The sequence below is a fragment of the Macrobrachium rosenbergii genome, chromosome 41 (assembly GCF_040412425.1).
Source record: "Macrobrachium rosenbergii isolate ZJJX-2024 chromosome 41, ASM4041242v1, whole genome shotgun sequence".
Classification (NCBI taxonomy): Eukaryota; Metazoa; Arthropoda; class Malacostraca; order Decapoda; family Palaemonidae; genus Macrobrachium; species Macrobrachium rosenbergii.
The window spans coordinates 81,013,107-81,037,217 of NC_089781.1; the positions used below are offsets into that span (position 1 = coordinate 81,013,107).

The 24,111-nt window shown below is 36.3% G+C and overlaps 1 protein-coding gene across 2 annotated transcripts in view; it reads right to left on the reverse strand.

Moving 5' to 3' along the window:
• Window positions 1-15,032, reverse strand: part of LOC136826919 (gamma-glutamyl hydrolase-like) — a 33,024-nt gene extending 17,992 nt beyond the window's left edge. Inside the window, exons 1-2 of one of the 2 annotated variants that reach the window (XM_067084487.1) lie at window positions 14,531-15,032; window positions 2,581-2,696 (exon numbers count right to left, since the gene is read on the reverse strand). In XM_067084487.1, the coding sequence (XP_066940588.1) occupies window positions 2,581-2,695 (115 nt within the window). In that variant the 5' untranslated portion in view covers window position 2,696; window positions 14,531-15,032. Of the gene's footprint in view, window positions 1-2,580; window positions 2,697-13,511; window positions 13,748-14,530 lie in introns of those variants that run through there. The other variant, XM_067084488.1, reaches the window with a different exon arrangement.
• Window positions 15,033-24,111: the final 9,079 nt, after the last annotated feature.

Consider the following 24,111-nt stretch of genomic DNA (forward strand, 5'->3'; position numbering starts at 1 on the left):
GTTACTAAGCTTTTCTTAAATACATCTAATACCGCAAAAGATTATAATCCGTTTACTCTTGTCCACAAGAAATGACCTCTGATCTTGCAACGAGGTCAACTGAATTTTGCTGCGTATTCTCTGTCCGCGCAGATCTAGAATATTACAACCTTTCAACTGCGTCATTTTGGGGGCGATAGATTAGCCTAAGCACTTACACAAGCCCTGGACAACTCAACGGGAATACAGGATGTATGAATGATTAGACATTATTCTCTATCGCTCTTGACTGGCCAGGGGAAAAAGTCACTTGCAATTCTTTCGTCCGTGTTTTTTTTTTTTCTTAGGTTTTGTGCTGGGAACTAAGTATTAAGTTTAGTTTGATTAGGATGATATGCGAAGACAGATTACCAAAACAAGTAAATTAAAAACTTTTGCTTCTAAAAGTGTTCTGTGTATGTGTGTGATTAGTATAAGAGACTGAAGGTTATTTATGAATTCCCTTTGCATTAGAATCTCATTGGTGCATATTTTATTAATAGTATCATTGGTTATAAGTGTTAAAAGACTATTCGCTTTGTCTGTCCATTTAACTAATCATATATGCATAAACACAAGTGCGCGCGCACACACACACACACACACACACACACACACACACGCACACACACACTATGTATACATATATACACCAACACCCACAATATATATATATATATATATATATATATATATATATATATATATATATATATATATATATATATATACATATATATATATATATATATATATATATATATATATATATATATATATATATATATATATATATATATATATATATATATACATATATATATATATATATGTATGTATATATATATATATATATATATATATATATATATATATATATATATATATATATATATATAGAGAGAGAGAGAGAGAGAGAGAGAGAGAGAGAGAGAGAGAGAGAGAGCCAATTTGACCATGGTTTCCAGAACCATGGAAATTTACATCACACAACCGCAACCAAAAGCATATTTGCTACAACCCCAAACCGGAAACAAAATAAAAGGTGGTGGGGGGGGGGCGTTGGTTGGGATTTTCACTTATATGTAATGGGAATTACAGAACTCTTGCTTTCGTAGTCTCGTTGTTTTCTTATTTTTGTTTTTCCTAATCTGTTAGATTTCATCATAAATATACAGACTTGCAAGTACTGACGTATGATTGTCGTGCTGCAATTCTGTTAATAATGCTCGAACTTTTAGAAATGTTATGTATTTCAAATATGAAAAATTTCAAGTGGTCATGTTAAATTTAACAAAGATTTTTTTGTAATGAACCGTTAGTACTGCATAGCTATACATACACTACAGTATATTTTGCAAAATATCCTTACCAGGTAGTATACCATAGGCCTGTAATTTAATATGCCATTCTGACGCTTTGAATATAAAGTATACTGACAATAATCTTCAAGTGTTATATCACGTCTTGTGTATTTTGACCTAGGATCTATCTTTTAAAATCAAAAGAAAGCATATAGGCTACATCATTCCGAAATGATGAGAGATGCATAAGAGAGAAACTGATACAAAGAACTGCCAAATTCATAAAGAATACGTTCAAAAAATGACAAAAATATTCTGAAATTTTAATGAGAATGGAAAATTATTAGTTTTTAAACGATATATAAAAATATAAAAATATAAGTAAAATTCTGATGCAATGAATTCCCAATGAGCAAAGGCCCCAGCATCGGGGCAAATAAACGTTCCCAAATTCACGACGAAAACTCAGGGAAGAAGAACAAACATCGCATACAAACCATACATACATACATACATACATACATATACGCACGCACGAAGAATGCAACCAGCATGCAAATTCCACGAATGCAGAAGCCGTTTTCTCACAGGACTGTGCAGAGAGCGGAAGTGGAATGTGAGACTGCCGAGATACAGGGAGAAAGTCGCGACAGCAATTAAATTGTTGAGATTCGCAAAAGTTGGAAGGTGGATAACAGGGTTTGAGACAGTTCGCAATTTTGAGTTACAACGTTGCCTTTTTCATTGGGGGAGAGAGAGAGAGAGAGAGAGAGAGAGAGAGAGAGAGAGAGAGAGAGAGAGAGAGAGAGAGAGAGAGAGAGAGGGGGGGGGGAGCTTTGATGGTAGATCAAGTTAATATATGTTTGGGTTAACGGCGACATCACTGAAATATTAACAAGTAAATCAAAATAACCAAAGAAGAAATATAAATCGTATTACTTTACTCAAGATCAATTATAAGATTTTATCGCAACGGGAGCTAAATAATCCAAGAGCCTAACCAGTACATACAATTGGATATCGAAACACACAAGCAACAAACAATAAATACATAAAATAAAATGAAAATCACAGCCTCCCCGCTGCAGTAGATAACACCCAACACACTATTAAAGAAGAATAAAAGAAAAAAAATGGGGGTCATCCCAGAGTTCGAATTACGTACCCCCTTTTTTCGGGCAGATGGTTAACCCGGTCATCAACACGCCCACCCCTCAAGAGTGCTAAAAATGATTACCACTATCGTCAATGTACTTACCGATGATCGGCCGGTCATTGGAAGAGGAGGCGGTGGGGAGCGCCGTCCCTCCCCGGGCCAACAGCCCTACCAGCACCACCGCCAACGTCGTCATCATCACACGCCACGCCCACATCCTATGGGATCAAAGGGCGGAGCTTAGACAGTGAAAAATGAGAGAGAGAGGGAGAGAGTTACTAGGAGCAAACTTTCACATGAGGTCCCGTGAAGGTCACTCTGTTACTAGGAATCAAAAAAAAGTTTTCAAATAGCTGCGATCGTCAGGGTCAAAGGGTTTTAAAGCAGTGTGCTTCCGGACACGATATACAGCTTACGTGTGTACTATTGGTTAATATGTTTATATTATATATATTTCAATTTTAAGCCTTTCCTCTTGCAGGGGAGGGCTCCAGAGAAAAAAAAAACACAATGGTCAAATCCATATTACTGCCTTACTTGCTTCATATTAGGTGAACCACCAGCTTATACGCTCATAAACCTACACAGAAGGCTCTTCACCAGCGCATCTAACCCCCTTACACCCATTGCAACATTCATTCCTGTCTTGCACACACACACAATTGTGCTAACTGAATGTTCATGACCTTATTCTCAAATACCTCTTTCGCAAGTCTACCTTTTCTCCGTCCCTTTAAATACCTCTTTATAATTATTTACTCCCTTCACTAGCCTATCATCGCCTACTCTCTCTACATGACCAAACCTCCTCAAAAGGCTATGATCCATCTCATCACATACAATACCCTTTTTACCAGTTTTCCTGTTTATCTCTGATTCCTTACCCTATCGTTTCTTTCTACACAGCACATACTATGCAACCAGTTCATGTTGAGAGCAACTTTTTCTTATTTGGATTAAACACCCACACATCATTTCTCTACAGGATATTTGGCTCAACAATCCATTACATACATTTCTACTTTAGCTCCGATAAGCAATTCAAGTCCTACAAACTTCCACATACACCCTACTACCTTTCTTGCCTCACCAATTCTGAGACTCATTTCTTCCGTTACTCTAAGATCATCCTTTATACTTCCAAATATTTATACAAATCAGCTTTTCACATTCGTCTGTATTAAAATTCATTGCAACATGTTCCTAGTTTTCATTTACCTTACCTTAATTCTTTCTCATTTTTACTTTTGTCTTTCTCCTCTTATAAAATTTGTCATTTTCTCCCCTTCCCCAGTTTGCACTAATCTCCTGCCAACATCAACCATTCCACAAACACACGCCCATATATATATATATATATATATATATATATATATATATATATATATATATATATATATATATATATATATATATAGATAGATAGATATATACTGTATATATACATATATATACAGTATATATATATATATATATATATATATATATATATATGTGTGTGTGTGTGTATGTATGTATGTACGTAACAAATCCATTATAATTGTCAAAATCTAACAGAATATTAGTTTAGGTTTTATTCTTGCATATAGCAAAATAAAGAGGACAACACACACACACATATAGAAGCTGTCTTTATTCCTACGTTTCGTAATTGTCCATTTTATTGTATCATAGGGACTGTTAAAAGGAAACATAAAATTCCGTGTACAATTGTAAAAACTAAAACTAAAAATTAAGAATTGAAAAAGCTGAAAATTATTCTTACAGAATTTAAGATATATACACAACATTAAAATTGAATGAATGAAAAAATTTTAAAAATCTCTGCATTAAAATGACAGGAATGAACAAAATTTTAAAAATCTCTACATTAAAATGAAAGGTAACAGAATATACAGTAAACTAAAAATGAAAATAGCGGTGAACAGAGTTACAGAAAAGATAAGGACCGACCTAGAGGAGTGACAGCGTTAAACTAAACGTAAATATAAACAACACAAGTCAAGACAAATACAGAGGGGAGGAGGAAGTATGAGTGTGTTTAACGATGGAACGAGTCGTTTGGTAAAAAGGTCTTGAGGGTTGGTGGTATGGCCTAAAATGAAGTCTATTACTGATATGTGTTCTACAAACTTTGGAGTGATTTCTGATATTGAAATGTTCTGGGTTTGAAATTCTGCTACCAGTACGGAAGCTTACGCCACGATGAGAATCGATACGCACCTTAAGGAGTCTGCTGGTGGATCCCACATTGGTCCCTGTTTAATATTTAGGGCGAGTATGCTTATAAACAACACCAGAGGGCATATAAGGTGACAATCGCTCCTTAGTTTTAAAGAGTGAACCGATAGTGAAAGGGTTCTTAGGAATTAAATTAACGCCAATGGCATAAAAATGTTCCTGAATAATTTGTATGAACTTCTTGTGAAATTTTAGGTCATGAGTAAATGGAAAAAATGCGTAAAACTTTTTTTTTGGGACGGTTAAAACTTTTGGTTTTGTTACTCTGGAATCACTTTTTATTAAACAACTTGTTCCATCGTTAAACACACATACGTCCTCCTCCCCCTTGTATTTGTCTTGACTTTAGCTTTTTCAATTCTTAATTTTTATTTCTAGTTTTTACAATTTTACACGGAATTTTATGTTTCCTTTTAACAGGCCCGATGATATCATTAAATGGGCAATTACGAAACGTTGGAATAAAGACAGCTTCTATATCTGTTGTCCTCTTCCCTTATTGTTGATTATTAATATGAAAATTGACTCCTGACCCCTTACACTAAGCTGTATATATATATGTATATATATGTATATATATATATATATATATATATATATATATATATATATATATATATATATATATATATTATATATATAATATCGAATTCTGACATTTGTCCTGCGTATTAACATCATTCTTCACTGCTAATCAGGATTACGCGTTATCCTTCTAGACAGTAATACTTCCACTAATTTTCCTATTGTATATTTACATAATCAACAAACAGTGACGTATATAATCCCAGAATCAGTCGTGAGCTTTATGCAATTATACCATCTAAAATAATATCCTGTTAGATTTTAACAGAATTATAAAGAATTTGTAATAAATACTGAACATGGCAAATTCGATGCACATTGCTCACTTTTGGCCGTTAATAAATTGACTGCAAAAAATGTTTTGTATTTATTATATGGGAGGGATCATAATTCAAAATGTTTAATATTTTGTCGTTATTTTAGAAGGCAGTACAGAGCTTCAAAATGTTTAGATTTCCCTCCCTTAACTCCCATACATCTTTCAAAGCGAATGAAAACACTAATTATTTTTATATCTGTTCATTAAGTACATAGGAGAAGAGACGGCTATATTCGTACGCTTTCATGCAGTATTTCAGCCTGATTACAGTGGCCAAGATTTTTGAAGCACATAAAATTTGCTTTATAATGCTTTATAATATGTAAGAATAAGGCCTTTGTACAACCTGTTACTAAGGGCGAAGTGGGCTGTTGTTACCACCCTGTTCCGTTTGATTTTATTCTCCATGTTTGACGCAAAATATACCATGAATAATTCGTTTGTTCTTCCTATTTCCATTTGATAGCTATGAACTGTTAAAGAAAAGGGCATTTCATTACAGGCGGAAACTTTAGGTGACGGAGGTTTCTTAAAACTACTTGATTTCTTCTGGTCTAGGCAGAAAGCTCCTCGATATGTCTGCTAAGGTTTAGATCCAATTGTTTAATTTAACCTTCCATAAATTAAGAAGTGACAAACTAATACACAAAGGTGAAAGTATGAACAATCCGTAACTCGACGAGTATTTATAACAATGAAATGCTGTTGAACTTAATTCGAAAAAAGTTAAATTTTTCAATGTAATAACATAGCACTAACATTATTTTACTGATTACCTAAACAAACCATTTATCATTTGCCAATAACCAAACAAGAACGCACTTGTTTACGTATGAGCGCGCGCGCGTGCGACATATGAGAGAGAGAGAGAGAGAGAGAGAGAGAGAGAGAGAGAGAGAGAGAGAGAGAGAGAGAGAGATTGAATTTTTAAAATAAAAATAATATAAACATTTTTTTAGACATGCTTTTATTAGAATACACTAAAAAGTAAACAATTTTTTGAGACACCAGGATTTTCTTACAATTAATCATGACTACAAAAATAAAAGATAAAAGCGTGGCCCCAAACATGGAAGGGGGTGCTGCAAAAAGTAAATCTCAAAAAATTATTTTTCACTTTTTGGTGCATTTTGCATGTTTTGAAGAAATTTTTTTATTTTTATTTTATACTTTTTAGTTTTGACAGAAATTGTAACCGATTTATGATTGTAGTTAACGAAATTGATATCCGTGTAAGGGGGAGGGGAGGGGATGGGGAAGGGGAAGGGAAGGGAGGGAAGAGGGAAGGGGGTAGTGGAAGTAGGGGAGGAAGGGGACACTTGAAGGGGGAGGGAGGGGGGGGGAGTAGGAAGGGGAGGTGGAAGTGGGGGGAGGGAGGGGAGGGGGAAGGGGAGGGAAGAGGGAAGGGGAGGACACAGATAAATCAACACTTGATGGCGTGCTTCGTTAGGGGAGGGAGGGGGGTGGAAAGGGAAGGGGAGGAGGACACAGATAAATCAACATTTGATCGCATGCTCAGGAAGGGGGGGGGAGGGAAGGGGAGGGGAGGGGAGGGGGAGGGGAGATGGAAGAGGGAAGGGGAGAGGACACAGTTAAATTAACATTTGATCGTGTGGAGGGGATAAGGGGAGGAGGAAGTGGGAGGGAGGTGGAATGGGGAGGGGGAGGTGGAATGGGGAGGGGATGGGGGAGGAGAGGGGAGGAAAGGGGATGGAAGAAGAACAGGGGGAAGGGAGGGGGGGAGGGAAGAGGAAGGGGTGGGAGGACACAGCTAAATTAACACTTGATCGGATGCTCTGGAAGGATGGAAGAAGGAAGGGAGGATGGAAGGGAGGGGAGGGGAGAAGAAGGGGAGGGATGGAAAGGAAGGAGGGGAGGGATGGAAGAAGGAAGGGGAGGAGGATGGAAGAGGGGGGGAGGAAGGGGAGGGGATGGAAGAAGAAGGGGAGGGGGAAGAGGAGGGGGAGAAGGAGAAGATGGGGGGAGGGGATGGAAGAAGGAAGGGGAGAGGATGGAAGAAGGAAGGGGAGGGGATGGAAGAAGGAAGGGGAGGGGATGGAAGAAGGAAGGAGGACACAGCAACACTTGATTGTGCTTTTGGGGAGGGGGAGGGGATGGAAGAGGGAAGAAGGGGATGGAAGGGAAAGGGGATGAAAAAGGGAAGGGGGAGGGGAGGACATAGCTAAATTAACACTTGATTGTGTGCTGGGAGGGGTGGGGAGGTGAGGGGAAGGGGATGGAACAGGGAAGGGGAGGGGAGGACAGCTAAATTAACACTTTTGTGCACTGGGAGGGGAGGGGATGGGTGGGGGGTTAAAGGAGGGAAGAGGGAAGGGGAGGGCACAGCTAAATTAACACTTGATCGTGTGCTGGGGAGGGGGAAGGAGGCGGGGGATGAAAGAGGGAAGGGGTGGTTATATGGAAGATAGATTCTACAGTCAAAGAAGTTGTGAAATATCCGAAGTTTCATACAAACCCTGAGATACCGGGAGAGGTCATGGTAGGGTCACTAGAGGTCACTGCTGACCTAATGATCATGTAAGGTTGTATTGTTACCGGGATTGAGTAACCATGCAAAATTTCAAGTCCATCGGACGAAGAGAACAGGTCGAAAATTGAGTTACAAGATTTGACCCAAACAGACAGACAGACAGACGCAGAAGTCAAGTTAAATAAAAGCATGTAATAAAAATGAAAATTCTGACACAACACAAAAACTTATTGAGATAAGACGATGCATCTAACATTTAAAATGTTCCCCAAGTGGGTAAAAAAAACGAGGTATCTAATATGGGAAATGACAAAACAAAAGGCTATTGTAGATAAATATGTTTACAGCGGTAATACGCAATTCTCTACTACACATTCACATTTCTACAAAATTGCCCATAACCAGTTAGTTTTTCTCCTTCGTGCTGCTTAACTAAGGTTTTGAACTGCAACAAATAATATATAGATGGATAAATAAATAAAATACATAAAAGAACATTTTTCCTCTTACCATTCTCGCATAAAATCACGTCCTAAATCCCTCTTCCAAAAGAAGTAATGTTCTAAACTATTATGCAAATGAAGCAGTCTTCAATTATCTCTTCGGCACCTTTTCTAGCACTTTTTGAGCAACATCAGCGAATTGAAATGGTACAGATGCTAGCATAGCTCTACCTTCATTCAGTACGTCAGCAATTTTTTTTTTTTTAGGTTTAACTGCTTCACTCTGAAGTGTAATATATACCATGGAGCAATCAACACATTTAACCAAAAAGATATCTGTAAAATAGTCGATAGATTTCCTAGCATCTGATCATGACTAGCTTAGGAATTTTATTATTTCCGTCGTCTACTTTTATTATTTATTATACTAACGAAATGCTTTGGTCTTCTATATATTATACTAACTGTTAAAATATACTTGTCGTTTTATTTCTGTTCTCTCACATATGCATTGTAACAAGATACACAGAAACAAGTGAAACACGAGTTTACTCCATACCATGAAGCAAAGTATGAGTGGGAAATGAAAAAAAAAAAATAATTGATCTAAAACAGATTTGGGCTAATTATATACTGATGATGCCTTTTCAGAAACCTGGATGCTTTATGAAAAGCACTCTGCTCCATTTAAAAGGGTTCCCTACTTCTAATAACAATGGGGAAATGCCTGCCTGACAACATATCCCACTCTTGAATCTTACTTACTCAAATGTTGACTTTCTGACCTCATCATTGGTGTTAACGCTCACACAAAACCTCTAAGTTTTGCTGTAAATTCCCATGACAATTGTGTTCTTTTACAAGTTAAGGGGCATTGACCCAAAGTTCAGCCCTCACTTGAATCCTGGCATTGGTCTCGTATGCATGTTTAACTCTCATGACCGAGGTTTATACCTCTTTCTTCTAAATTAATTCCTTTTCTCACCTTAGTTTTTCAAGACAAAGATCTGTACTTTCTAGCTTTGGTTTATAAAAGTTGTTCGTCGTTTCCCACTTCGTTATCGTAGTTCTCGAAAAAAAAAAACTATAGAAAAGCCATGACAACTAGATCTGGAAAATTATTAATCTATTCCTAATGAAACATAGTCTGTGTACGGAGGCTCCCGATTAATGCGGAGGCCAAGGCAAGGTGGAAGACTCCAGGATGCTACTTAGGCTTGTTATCTACGCGTCACCTCCGAGGTACTAAACATGGCAGAGGCTCAATGGGACGCCGTGTTTTAGTACTGTAACCTCAGAGGTGACGCATAGATAACAAGCCAAAGTAGCACCGACTCCTGTCAGGGCCTGGCAACCAAAGGTACTCAACCCTTTCAAGGTTGTCAGATTATCTACTAGCTTGACAAACTACCTATTCTAAAGCCATGGCATAATTAAACAACTCGTGACTGGCGAAACCTATTGAACACCGGTTTTCACTTAAGGAGGCATCTTTCCTAAAAGCAAGTAATGATAAAAACATTAAAACCTGTACACAGATGTTGCACCTAAAGATAATTTACAACTACCAGTGCTACTACCGATACAGAAATATAAATAAATAAAGGGAGTAGTAGTAAGTACCGAGTACACTTAATATGGGGTGACCGGAAGTGGCGATACGTTTTGTTGCAAGCTGATAAACAACTATATGGTTGCATCATCATCTGGAATGCGAAATAGAACGTCGTGAACTGAGTCATCTCTGGTACCAATAATTACTGTGGTCCATTGGTTATCAGCATCGCCTTAAACATGAGAATACCAAGATCGATTAATATGGATGGGAGGTGAGGAGAGATCGACTTCGGAACATTTCAGGAAAATCTACAGAGTCTTCGCTGACCTAAGCAGTGTGAATCAAGTACCTGGTAGTAGCCTATTAACGTTCACGAATTCTAGACACACTTCCTCTCACTGGATACAGTGAAAGAAAGGCGTATGGTGACAATATTTCGGCTACAAATAAAGCAGTATCTGATATATATGGTACTGTATGACTATACCGTTGTATGATTCCGTACGTGTTATTATTTTCAGATGTTAAATTGTTGTCCTAAATAGATATACTGGGCAATGGGACGCGCAGTCAAAATTCCTTAAGTACCATAAGCCTGATGGGAACGACAAAAAAGGGGGGAAAAAAAAAACGAGGAAGGTTTATTCCCAAAACACCACCATTTTCTACTTCTACTGTAAACAGTGACATGGAAGGATCTGGAGCTAGCGACAATGGTCCTAGAGCCAACGGAGTAAGCACATCCGTATAAAAAAAAGGAAGAAGAAGAAGAAGAAGAAGAAGAAGAAGAAGAAGAAGGAGGAGGAGGAGGAGGAGGAGGAGGAGGAGGAGGAGGAAAAAAGGAAGAAGAAGGGAGGAGGAGGAGGAGGAGGAGGAGGAGGAGGAGGAGGAGGAGGAGGAGGAGGAGGAGGAGGAGAGAGAGAGAGAGAGAGAGAGAGAGAGAGAGAGAGAGAGAGAGAGAGAGAGAGAGGCGAGGATGAGGACCAGCGGTCAATGGTTGTGGCAGTTAATAATGGCCTGGGAAGTTCGACGCCAGGCCGTTTGTCATTGGGATTTTGGCAACGATTTCAGCTCTTGTCTAGTCATAGCTTTGTTGTTTGTAGTGGCTTTGGCTGTTTGTTTGTCTTCACTTTTTACTAAAGGTTTCGATGATGAAGCCCTTGCTTCGTTTGCTTGTTTACCGATTTTGAGAGTTTTGATTGCCTAATACTCTACCGTAACTCATTATTTACTGTAATACGAATACATGTACACTCCACGATAGCAGCAATGGGACAAAAAATAAACGGTTACATTAACAGTGGTATGCTAAAATGTAAAAGGCTTTATTATGTGCTGGTCTGGGCTGCATGACCAGAGAGGCCCAACAGCAATAATGAGTTAAAAAATTCTGAGCAAAGTTTAATGTTCTTTCATCAACGAACTCCCTAAATTAACTGGTCAGGGATAGAATAACTGTGGGTAACGAGCATCTTAAAAGTTAATACTCGCCGAGAACACAAACACTCAGTAACATTAACACTCGAAGGAATGAATAACTTTGCAATGTAGTACTTTCTGGGTGATACTTCAATGTGCAACTTTTTTCACACTACCGTGCACTCGTTAGCCAGTGATGAGCTGCACTCGTTAGCTAGTGATGAGCAAAGAAAAAATAAATGAATAACGATCTCCAAAAGATAATAGTTATCCCATATCCATGAATTACATCGCAATGTGTTGATCTGACAAAAGTAATTTTTCATGCTAACACTCCCTCCTTACTCGATTAAAAAAAACTTAATTCCGCCATAAAATAGCAGTATGGCCTATTGGACTCCTTGTTCTCCTATACGTATTTATTTTTTGCCCTCTTCGCAACCTGTACCGAGGAGCGATTACTTTTTCAAACAAGAGACTGGCTTTAGTCGATATCCGAGCAGTATCTTTTTCAAAGGGCCAGCAGCTTTAGTCTATCTCAAAAGGAACTAAGGAATGTAATCACATAACGACCAAATTATACCAAATCTCGCGAGGCATTATTAACTTATTAAAATTTGTGAGATGGCTTCCTTATTCTGCTACCGTTAGGAACCCCATTATGACCCGTTGCCTCTTGCAACGATCACAGAAAACTTGGTCTGGAATTAGGACCGGCATCGTTAGATGACAATAATAGAACTAATGATAGCGTTCGGGTGCATAATAAAAATAAAACTTTGATGATTAGAAAGCTCACGTGTGTTGGTTACTATGTTCACATAGCAAGATTATATGATTTTATATATATATATATATATATATATATATATATATATATATATATATATATATATATATATATATATATATATATATATATTATATATTATTGTTGAAATCCTGTATGGATGGATGGTGTTACGACCATAGGCAGAAAAACCTTGGGTCAACGAGAAAGCCTTTATGTGATATATATAAGAAATCACCACAAAAAGTTAAGAAAAATGACTTAGCCTATTCCTTGATATATTCAATAATAATCATGTCTTCCTATATCCGGTGGTTGTTTTCTGTAAACCTATGCATAGAAAGTTTATGCGTTATGTATATGTATTTGCCAAGATACATACGTATGTATACATACATATACTGTTCAGTATACTGTATATATGTATGTGTGTATCTGGGCAAATACGTATACATTACGCACAAACTTTATATGCATAAGTATACAGAAAACCCCCCATCCATCAGAATATACAGGATTTTAACTAATATATATATATATATATATATATATATATATATATATATATATATATATATATATAATATATATATATATATATAATATATATATATATAATATATATAATATATATAATATATATATATATATATATATATATATATATATATATATATATATATAATATATATAATATATATATATATATATATATATATATATATATATATATATATATATATATATATATATATATATATATATATATATATATATATATATATATATATACTGTATATATGGCGGCATTCGTTGAAATCACGTTTTCCCGCGTGCACGTTCGTTGGCCGTGACGTGAGCCTCCCTCAATCAGCTTTAGGTTCAACCACGGTGTTTACCACGAGTCCACTACCAGCCCTAAACTTGTCTTTGGTATAACGAAATTTTCACGTCATGTGGAATTCGTATGATATTTTTTTATTTTGTAATAATTCTACTCTTCATGATAACTCCTTCATTTTCTGCAAGTTATCTTTCGCTAAAAGGCCGTATGAAAGAATCCATTTCTGAATCGTTTCAACTGTCAAAAAAAAAAATCGTTTCACGTTCTTCATTCCCTTACACCGTTTTTACATTATATAGACGACAAAGGGAAGTTAAGAGTACTGCTATTCAATGCTCCTTACCGATAATAAGCTGAGAGAAAGCCCTACGACCGCCGAGCACACCGTACATCACAAGAGAGAAAAGTAAACAAACTCAGGGAGTCTTTAACAATAAGACGTCACTTTCGCTGACTAACACTGCGTCTTCTTCCTTTGTGGCGAACAAAACTCCAAGACTGCTCAGAGAGCAAATTGTGTCTACTCCTTGCCAATCACGCCACAGTAAACATACGAGTTCTCTTTGTCTTTTAATATATACAACAGTATCACATACCCTGCGCTTCAGTATAGCAACAATTGAATGTGGTGTTCAAACTAAAATTTGCTTGTGATCTCATGTGATTTGTTTAAACATCTGAATGTCACCGCACTTCTTTCACTTGTGAGGTTATTCCAGGTTTAATAAAACAAAATAATCAAATTATGGTATATAATAGCTCGGCATGCTGTTGCAAAAATTATTCTATCTCGTACCTTTGAGGAATCAATGTCCCTAACGTCTTTGTTAGCTCATCAGAGTCCAAAGGGCCAGACCAGGCCTGCTTCCATTCTCACCTTACCACATTTAGTGTAACTGCCGTGCTGGCATAAACCAGTTAATACGATTAAGGTTGTAATATTTACTTTTAATATGAAAACTGAAATATTCCTTCCAGTAAGTTGTAAACTTCCAGTAAGTTGTCAACTTTGTATGTGAAATGCCTGGGGCTATAGCAGGCATTTCAATCTGCCTAGTGTTAATATCTTATATAATATTTTATCCTTGATAAGATCACAACATGCCTGTAAAATAAAACCATATTTTCATCTTTGAAAACTGCAAGTACGTGAAACTTAACAAGTGATCACCGTTGATAAATGTTACCCTGATGACTGGCCGATGCGGGTTAGCATGCATAATGCATATAAGTTATGCTCTTCAGTTCGATATTATCAAATCAACATCGTGAATTCAGAAACGACAGAGTTTATAAGAGGCAATCGACTGCACACAAAAAATATGTATAAAGCTTTCTCATGTGAATGAATGTTCACATTACCTGAGACAAGATGAGCTGTGTAGAGCTTATGTGATGAGAAAAACGAAGAAAAAAAGGAGCTGGAGTGCTGGGCAGCTCTTCCACTCGCCTCGTTCTCGGGTCACCGAGGAAATGGGCAGAGTTACGGTGGACCCTCGTCATTTAAGAGCAGCTACAGCTACTGGGATTGGATGGGCTTTGCAAACAATGGGTTGCCTATTTGTTTGTTCCTTTCCTCTAGTTGGCAAACAACTGCACGTAATAGAAAAAAATAAGGGATTTAAAGTATCGGGAATGTTCCCAAAACAATTATAAGTAATTTGATTGGATGGATATCGCAGACCACTAGTGATTTGTCACTTAATCGCTCAAAGGACTGGCATAATCAAGAATATGGATTTAAAGCATGAGCAGAAATACTACTTGTCCATTGACACGCAACTTCGCTTTGTTTCTTTATTGGACAGGTGTTACAAACAATAGTTGTTTGTTTGCTTTTCCCTCCCATGAACATAAGTCCACTGAAACAAATGCAATCAGTATTTTTAAAGCATGAACAAATACTTCCAGCATGGTTGCACTAACTTATTGTTTTACCCGTTTTATTGGATGAGTGTTGAAAAGAACTGGCTGCATGTTTGCGCATTTTCCCCTCTAGTTTACAAATGTCAATACATAGCTGAGGAAATAGATTTAAAATCGTGTAAAGCACGAACAAAAATGCTTCTTGGATATTGACACGCAACATTTTTTCCCTTTTCGCCTTCTTGTTTATCTGATTTCTCTAGCCGTACATATTCCTTCTACAATAGATGACTGTTGTTAATATCTGTTACATCTCAATCAGAGGGATCATTGCAAAACGGAAAACCAATTTCAACAACAACTTTGAGAAAGCACTAGGGCATTTCAACGGAAGTGACGCAGCTTCCCAGAGTTCATCCACGCTTTATCTTACTGGGTCATTACAGTATTTTATTTTCGTCCTAGATTCTAATTTGTTGTTTCGTGGACAGTAAATGTATACGTGCAATCTTTTTTGAAGTTCGGTGTCAATAACAAGACTTCCGTGATAAGGGACCAACTGAGGAAGCAAACGACAATTGTCGCTAAGCCACATCATACACATAAATATAAAGCCCTACGTATTCTGTGGCACCCTACGTGTACTGTGTCACCTCTGTCTTGCACGTGCCCTCATTATTCTTTCTCTTCCCAAAATTTCTGAATTAGAGACACTGTTCAACTTAGTCTTCTTCTTTCCGTCCAGAGGACCGAATCGCCTCAAAACCGTCTAACCCATCTTGTTGACTATACTAACTTTTTTACCATATCTTCGTATCGATACATTCCTCTCCCTCTGAACCTTACTTACCTACATATAGCCTACAAGCAAATGATTCAGCCCAACGGCTTTCATTTTTCCCTTTCATATTCAGCTAACATCCACACTTCATTACCATTATGGCGAATTGGCCTAACTAACCCTTAAGACATTCAAATGCTTCCATGGACTACGGAACTGCTTCCTTCATCGTTTTATATATGTTATGTAATCAACTCTATGTTTCTCTTTTACGTTTAATTGCAAATAACCACACGCTTCACCCACTTCCATTGTGCGCGCGCGCGTGTGTGTGCGTAATCTGTTTTCATTATTTCCTTTTCCCTTCAATCTCAATCTTAAACTCTTGTTAAAATATGCTCTATGCCTCCTGATACGTGTGGCTTAGCTCAGAAATTCGTTCATTCCATGGACATTATAAACATCCATGCGGTTTGTATTTCAGTGGAATCAAATACAAAGTTGAATATAAGCTAGGACGAGGGAAAGGTCTTTATGGTGCAGGAAGATAATTCACAAGAAAAAATCACGCCAGACTAATACTGTTGTTGACTCACGATATTGCACTCATGGCAACGTTGATCTGTTGGCAACTGGTGTATTATATTTTTCTTAAATCTGTATGGGACTTTTTTTTTTATGCCATAAAGGAATTGAATTTGCGTTTTCGGAAATCAACGCCTCTGCAACTCTTGTAGCAAAGCGTCACAATTGTGGGACTGCCGTTCATGAAACTTGGAATTTCCACAGTTCTTGAAGATCAATTTGTTTTGCTCTTACTTCCAGCGATGATTCCTTTTAACATTTAGCGCTCCAAAGCGTTATTTTCGTGAAGTTATTATGTCAAATATAATATAAGACTGCTCAAAGTATTTGGAACGAATACTTCGGACTTCGGATGTACATGCGACTCTCCTAGATCTGACTTAGCTTAATGGCTTTCGAGCCACATCTGGACTTACAGCAGCTTGCCGCAGACCAGTAAGTTTGTTTCAAGATGCATCAACGGTTATTTTTTCACAGGGCTATAATTCATATGTAAGTACCCTCTTTTAACCAAGATACGACACCGAATCAATAACTCAGGGTTCCATTTGTATCCGCCTATTGCAATGGATACAATACTTAGAGGTAGAACATAACGGAAAGCAAATGCGAAATGAAAGAAAGTCACGATTTTGACCGTCAAAGGGTACACCCCGCAAAATCCATATGCAGATCTGAACATCTGCCTTGGTAAAGTAAATGGGCGAGTTTCACCGGATGTTAGGTTTTGCTGCAAATACTGTACAATTACCAGAGTCATACTGACACGATTTTGGTTTTTGTTGGCCTGCTAACTATCAGACTCAAGGAATATTCATTAGTTTGGCCCCATGCAAGTCAGTACGGTTGGAGATAATGTTGGAAAAACATTCACTGATGATAAAATTGATAAGAGTTGAATGGTGAGACCAACAAACTTAACTGCAAGTTGTATCCAGTGGAAGCTACAGATATGTAACTGATGTCATGAGCCGTTGCAAAGGGTAGCGTTACAATGGAACAATTTTCGTCATGTCAAAATATTGTTGCGTGAGTGAAATTGGCCCTAAAGTGCGAAGGGCACAGACTCTAAACGCACTTGCTTGGTTAAAAGCAAGGCTACAGGACAAGGACTATCATAAACTATAGCGACAAGGAGTCATGAGCCACAGACGCAAAAACAGGAAATCGAAGACACGATTTTGGGCGAAGGAAAACAACTGAATGGGTTTATTTTTTATTCTATATTTTATTGGTTCGGTGATGCTGTCGTGTAGGAAGAGAATAAAGACGTTAATATTTTGTATTTGAAACAAATATATATATATATTTATATATATATATATATATATATATATATATATATATATATATATATATATATATATATATATATATATATTATAATTATATATATATATATATTATATATATATATATATATATATATATATATATATATATATATATATATATATATATATATATATATATATATATATACTGTATATATAAATTCATTCAGTAATCCACTTTCTTGTAAGAGGTAGCTCTAGAGAGAGAAAAAGCGAGACAATTATAAATGTCACATTCATCCTTCAACTGCCAAATCAAGGATGAACCCCCTATGAAGAAATCTACCACAATATCAGATTCTCATACCTACACAGAAAGCTCTTCATTAGTACATTTAACTCCCATACCATCTTATATGATCTCTCGCTTGCTTTCTGGATACTAAGGACCTTCAGACCATCTTTTCAATTACTATTTAGGCCTTCATCTCATACTTCCTCCTAACAATCCGAAGCATAAAACTTTCATTAAACTCCTTTGTTTCATTTTCGCAACATGACCAGATACCCTCGAAACACTCTGACCCATCTTTTTGGTTGCACTAACCATTTACTACTCATTAATATCCTCAACCTCTACCCCTTTCATTCTATTAATATACAGTACAAATACTATGCAAATAGTTCATCTCAACAACTTTTACCTTTTTCTTCCACAACCGTGCAAAATGTACAATACCTTTTACACAGGGGAGTTGGGTTAAAAACCTATTCTTGCCTTTCAACTTTGGCTTCCAAGAAACCTCCTCCTTTCCTCCAAATCGTTTACATAGATCTTCCTACTTCCTTGATTTACCTTTTCTGTGATTTATCAATTTCTCTCATTCCTCCATTTTTCATAACATTTACCCCTAGATACCAACAAGAATCAAAAACAACTTCTGTTCCTCCACCAAGAATACAAACATATGTACTAACTCCATCTCCCTGGTTTTGTTTATTCTCATAGCCTTGCTCTCACTAATATTATCTTGTAGTTTTACTCATCAAAAAGACTTTCAAACTCTTTTACTAGTTTTTGAAGTTTTTTATTATTCTCAATCTATCAGTTTATTTTACAGTAAAAGGATCTCAACCAAGGATTTGTAAAAGGGGCATCTCTATGGAAGCAAATGCTGGGATACTTTAAAATGAAGGTGGGTGCTCAGTGCAGCTGAAAAAGAACGTTGTTGTTGATGAGGTTTTCATATAGAGTATGTGGAATAGGAACTAAAATTATGAGAAATATAGATACATCAAAGGTGTGGAAAGAAGGATGGCATAGTTGAAAACATGGATCAGTTTTTAGAGGTGGTTTGGTCACATGAAGAGAATGGAGGAGGGTGCACTTTTGAAGTATAAATAATTTGGAAATTTAGGGAAAGACGAGAGGGATACTAAGGAAGTGCTGGCTACATGGCATGGAAGAGCCTGGTATTTAGAAACTGCAAGAGAGAGTGCAAATTCAAGGTGAATGGTACAGGGAATAATGGAGTTACTGCCTTGTGATGAAATTTATGTGTTGGAAAATGAAGTGGCTAATGTGGACATTTAACAGTTGAAGGATGGGATGGTGGTAACATTGCTTACCTTTTCTCTTAACCCACCCCTTATTAATAAAAACATTATTTTCAAATATTTTATATATATATATATATATATATATATATATATATATATATATATATATATATATATATATATATATATATATATTATATATATATATATATATATATATATATATATATATATATATATATATATATATATATATATATATATATATATATATAATATATATATATATTATATATATATATATATATATATATATATATATATATATATATATATATATATATATATATATGAGAGAGAAAGTTAAATATACCTTAGTTTTACCAGACCACTGAACTAATTAACAGCTCTCCTAGGGCTGGCCCGAAGGATTAGACTTATTTTACGTGGCTAAGAACCAATTGGTTACCTAGCAACAGGACCTACAGCTTATTGTGGAATCCGAACCACAGTATAGCGAGAAATGAACTTCTATCACCAGAAATAAATTCCTCTAATTCTTCACTGGCCGGCCGGAGACTCGAACTCGGGCCTAGCGAGTGCTAGCTGACAACTCTACCGACTCGCCCAACAAGGAACTTATGAGAGAGAGAGAGAGAGAGAGAGAGAGAGAGAGAGAGAGAGAGAGAGAGAGAGAGAGAGAGAGAGAGAGAGAGAGAGAGAAACAAGTCCTGGTTTGATTGAGTGAGTATTTTGATGATTGAAAAGAGTGGAAAATAGAAGAAAGGCAAAGTTGAATAACACAGAATTGGAAGTTACTGAAGTTTAAGTATGTAAATGCTGGAGAATGGAAAGGTATCAAAAGCTGGTGGCATTACAGGCGAGATACTTTGATACAGTGGCGAAAGTATCTGAGTGGCTGACAAGGTGCGTAAGGTATGTTTAGTGGAGGGAAATGCTCTAAATGAATGGCAGAGATGAGCAGTTGCTCCTTTATATAAGGACCAAAGTAATATTAAAGACTAGGGATTATAGGACATATTGTTACTGGGTGCACCAGGATGGGGTAAGATAAGGTTTAAAGTAAGAAAGTAAAATGGCAATAAGATTAATAAGGAAAGAATGGTTTAATCTTGATCAAAAGAGGAGTGTGAATCAAGAGTATGAAACAATTATGCAAGATGTTTGAAAGTAAAAGGAAAAAGCTGTACATAGTACACATGGTCCTATTAAAATCTTATGACACGAATTGACAATTGTAATATGGAGGGTATTGAAGATGTGTTAACAGAGACTGGTTTCATGTAAATCTGGGTCTGAGGCATATGTTACATATTATTGGTTGTTTAATATCATATAGAGTGAGGCACAAAGTCATTGCAAGGTCATCAGACGTAGCAGCAAAGTTGTTGGTTAAAAACATTGGCTGTGATTGGCGTGTTGAATGGCTGATGTTTGCAGATGATACAGCACAGATTTGCGATAGTGAAGAGAAACTGAAAAACACTAATGAAATGAGAAAGCTGAAAATGTGAGCAAGAGTAAATACATGGGAGCAAACAATGAACTTTCACATGATGGTGGAACAATAGAAACAGTTGATTTGTATAGGTATTTAAGAGTAAATGTAATGGTTAATGGCAGAATGAGAGAAGAGGTGAAAAAGGAACAGGTGAAGCAAGAAAGGTAGCGGGCTTTTGCAAAAGACTGTAAGAGAATTGGAGTGCCTTTCACGCTTGCCAGCCCCTGATCTGGTAAATAAAGTCAAGTACTGTGATGGATGAGGAGGAATTGCAAATATTTATTAACACACATCTCCCTTCTCAAGTATGTAACTGTAGTCCATCACTATCTCTGATTTTACTTTTTCTTACTAAATTATTTTCTTCAAGTACAAATAGGCAAGATATAGTGAACATACGTGGTGAGTTGAATCATAACCCACTAATTGTCATAAGTTCAGGTTTACATGTAATCATGATATACTTGTCTGCTTTTATTTCCTAATATTTGTAATACTTTTGTAGACTGCTAAATAAATGCACTACTGTACTTATATTTTGTTTCTTTTCTTTCTGCAGCTCCATCCTCCCCACCACACAATCACACAGCTACAAACATACAATATATAATTATTTTTTATATACAGAAAAGAGAAAAAACTAACACCCTGTAATAATAAATTTCAGCTATAATACATTCTCACCAAACTGAATGAAATTATGTTTAATCATATACCATACAAATGTAGCCCTAAAATGTGGCTCCTCACAATGTGAAACAAGACAAAAAATTTTATGTTAATGGGTAAGAACTAGTATTCTTCATTTCAGGGAGGATAAAGTTAGTTAGTTATAAATGATTTGTTTAACCAGACCTCTGAACTCTTTTAGGGTTTCAGGGAGGATAAAAAATGGTAGGGTAATGAGTTGGCTGAAACTAAAATCGAAGGAAGACGTTTAGTACAATCAGGCATCATTAATTAAAACTTCATAATATCAAATTAAGCAGAAGTCAGAGGTATCAGTGAAACAGCTTTAACAGAATAAGCAAAAATGGCTGAAGCCACCAACAATCAGGTACATAAGGAACAATCATGATGACCCAGAACAATGTCCTTTAAGTAAAGTATCATGCATGACCTAAAGCAAACAAAAGATGTTGAGACAATTTACCATCACTTGTTTTTCAATGAACCTTTGATTACATAACTTAATAAAATCTATTAAAAGACTCTAAACTGAATAAACTCTTATAAAAGTAAATACTCACTTGCGAAAGGTTTCACACACTTCATGAAATTAAAGACTTTTGTTGATGTCACAACTATATCCTCTAGCAATCTATGGCTGCATAGGGCCTTGGATAACTCTTGCCAAATGTCTCTCTCCTACACCGCCTCCTATTGTTCAAGGCAGTTTGCTATCTTCCTTCAAGTTTCCTCTGGTCTCGCATCCTAGTTAACATGGTAGGTACCTACGTGGCCATAACCTGCACTAAACAATATTCCATTCTGATGATGTTAAATTTATTAAATTTAAAATTAAGCAATTGATTAATCTTATACTAAAATAACAATTTGTTAAATGTTGTACCATATTATTTGCCATTAATTGAAGAGATTTTGGGGTTTCTGTAGCTTTTCATCAATCACTGTCAAAGATGGGTGTGAAAGCCAAAATTCATAACAAACTATGTTAACTATGCCATGGAAACCTGCAAATAAAGTTTAAATAATGTCTGCCAAGGAATATAAAAGTTAATCTCTAAAAGTTTGAACCATAAGTATAGACACCGTGACGCAGATCTTACCTACATTTTGTATTTGTTGTATACTGTTAATAATCACTTTAAAAAGTGATCACTGTGCACTGTGTAGTCTTCGAGCATTTTCTCATTAGGCAAGGTATACTGAAATATGTTTCCACTTGGCATTCTAGTCTTTTTAACTTCTTATCTTCAACTATACCACTGAAAACTTCAGATGACTAATTTAAAAAAAAATAAATATCTTGTAACATATTAGATCTTCTTAGAATGGAATGGAATGGAATATAAAATTCAGGCCAAAGGCCAAGCATTGGGACCTATGAGGTCATTCAGTAATAAAAGGGAAATTGAAAGTAAAAATGTTTTAAAGGTGTAACATGAGGAAAACCTCAGTTGCACTATGAAACAATTGTTAGTAGAAGGTGGAAAGTAAGATGGAAGAAAGAGAATATCAATGAATATATAGTAAAAGGAATGACAGGTTGTACCTAGCTGCTGAAGGGATTCTGCCAAGAACCTTTGGTAATGCCTACGGTGCACCACGAGGTGCATTTATGGCACTATCCCCTTATGGGGCATTAGGTATTTTTGTTTGAATTCAGAGTTGCAGATCCAACAGCATTAATTTTGTGCTGACATCATAAACTTTTCCTTTTATAGGATTAAAGCATGAAATGAGTTCTCTTCCCTATCTTGTGTACTTTCTGCCTAAACTCCAGTCTAGGCCTTTATCTATAACTTTTTTCCCTGATTTCCTGGACTTCTCCATCTGTCTTTATACAGATTTCCATACACAAAGGAGTTCTTCATCGCTTCATTTGCCCAACCCATCATGGTCTTTGATGTCTTTTTTCCAGCTTCTTGTCACATCTCTGGCAATTCCTCTGAGTAATTATAATATTACTGCCTTACTCCAGCCAGAATCTTGACATTCTGTGGTCACGTTATCAAAATCTTTGTACTTTTCCTTGTCAGTGCCCATGTTCCTGCTGCATAGAGCAGCACAGGCCTTATGTAACTCTTGCATCTCTGATCTCTAAATGTTACATTTTACTGACTGGTAGTCTATCACACTCTTTTTCACCTATGGGAAAGCTATTCTTGCATGTTATCATGCAGTTTTTGGACTAAGCTGAATGAAATCTTTGTTTTTGAACATTTCCATGATAAGATTTACCTCATGTACTGTATTGCCATCTGTATATAACTGGCAAAATTAGCATTTAATCATGTTTTTTTGGGGGGGGATCTTAACGGTGGGCAACATTGCCTTATTTATATCTTAATTTTTCGCTGATATTTAAGGTGTGGTTATACTTCCATAATTTCATGTTCTTACTAATACTGTCCACATAATGACTTGCATACCTAAAGTATTTTATCAGTGAGATTTCTACTGGCTTTAGATCTGTGAAGGATTTACCTATTCTACTTTCTTTAATATTCCATACACACAGATGGAGGTAAACACAGAGTACCTTGCATGACCAACTGCATATGACACAAACAAACGGTCATTTGCAATGTCTATTCGGCACTGCCTTAACTGCTGCAGACCATTTTTTTCATCCCATCCCCCAAAATCTTATCAAAACTAGCTGTCTAAC